Genomic DNA, 1619 nt, shown 5'->3' with positions numbered 1-1619 from the left:
ATTTGAAAGATAAATAATACCCTGAATGTATAAAGGATGTGTAACATTTTAAAGTTTGAATGGAGTTTCTTGATAAATGTAGGAATGAGAAGATAGCAGTTGAAAATGTATGTATTTGTATACAATTTTAACACTTTCTATTCACGTGAATGTGGAAAACCTTCCTGAAATCGCTGCATGTTTCGGGAATTTTGAGAGTTATGAATATTCTGCATAGAAGCATAAAAGTCCTGATTGAGCTGAACATGTGGATGTTTGAATGAAGTTGGTTTTGAAAAACATGAAAGGAGTTAAGGTTTGAAAAAAGGAGTCCGTAATATAATTATAGTGAATTTATAGAATGTATGCCTCCATATAACTTTTTAGAATTAATAGTTAGTCTTAGAAATGTCTGTAAACTAACAGTATGTCTGCATAATGTCTAAAGAATGGGATTCACAGTTGTTTTTCTGTTTATTTACATTTCAGTTGCATTATGGGACATTTAGCTGCTGCCAAAACGTTTAGGTGATATAGATTGGAGGTGAAAGCAACAATTTTGTATCTGTCTGCATTTACCATTAGGTAATTGTGTGAGACAATTAACATGTTTTTTTGGATGTATAGTAGTTTAAATTGTTGTTTGTCTTGGTCAGGTGTTACATATGTGAAATGTTAATTGGAGGACACAGGGATCTAGTTACAAAACTATTGTAAATTATTAACCAGCACTTGGATTAGTGAGCATCAAAAGCATCAGAAATGAGTCAAAAATATTCCCAGCATCAAAAAACACCATGCTTCAAAAAGGCTGGAAGAGTTAAATAACAGAAAATATTCTGTATTTCATTAAAGTGTTGAAACAAGCGTTGTTTATTTAATTAAGAAAACATTTCTTGTCAGAAGTTTACTAACTTACTTAAATTTTAAATAACTAAATTAAATATTCTGTTTTTTAACTGTAGCTACACGCCCCATTTCCATTTTAATTCCAAGGTAAAGTACTGCGTTGCCAGATCTTTGTTATGTTCCAGATTTATTTCTTCAGAGTGAACTTACGTATGCAGCCAGCAGTCCGCTGGACAGACAGAGACACACAGAGATCAGAAAGACTGATGTCATCTGTGGAAAGACGGTAAAGACAGTCAGCAAACTGCATGCTGGGAGATAATGTCAGACAGTGATAATTAATGAGCCATTTAGCACATTAATGTATTCTGCTAGTTATAAGTGTAAATATATAATATAGATTTGGTTTCTATTTGATGGATTATCTAATAATGTGTAAAACAAAAAGTACTCCAATACCCCAAGTTTTCTTAAAAGAGAAAATGTCCTCTCAATTAATAATAATAATGTATAATTTATAATACAGGATTAATTATTATAAATAATGTACATGAAATTAAAAGACAGTTACCTTAGCTGAGTGGTGATGGCTGAAACCGAGGAGAAGAACCAGCTGATGACTGACACTGAAAGAAGAATCTTTATATAGTTTATTATAGCGCCGTGGCATCTGAAGTACGTAAACATATGAATTGCTGATTGAAAAGATATTATGTAGAAATGAACAAGGAAACACTTCTTCCAGTAAGAGGTACTGCAACCAACATACTTTTACTTTTCTTCCTTTTCAT

At 31.9% G+C, this 1619-nt stretch overlaps 1 protein-coding gene across 1 annotated transcript in view; it reads right to left on the bottom strand.

The window, feature by feature from the left end:
• Positions 1-1513, bottom strand: part of LOC116701242 (galactose-specific lectin nattectin) — a 4277-nt gene extending 2764 nt beyond the window's left edge. The window contains exons 1-2 of the mRNA XM_032534843.1: positions 1400-1513; positions 1039-1101 (exon numbers count right to left, since the gene is read on the bottom strand). Of these exons, the coding sequence (XP_032390734.1) occupies positions 1039-1101; positions 1400-1498 (162 nt within the window). The 5' untranslated portion in view covers positions 1499-1513. The remainder of the gene's footprint in view (positions 1-1038; positions 1102-1399) is intronic.
• Positions 1514-1619: the final 106 nt, after the last annotated feature.

The sequence above is a fragment of the Etheostoma spectabile genome, chromosome 2, assembly GCF_008692095.1.
Source record: "Etheostoma spectabile isolate EspeVRDwgs_2016 chromosome 2, UIUC_Espe_1.0, whole genome shotgun sequence".
Taxonomy (NCBI): Eukaryota; Metazoa; Chordata; class Actinopteri; order Perciformes; family Percidae; genus Etheostoma; species Etheostoma spectabile.
This window is presented reverse-complemented; position numbering and strand designations above follow the sequence as displayed.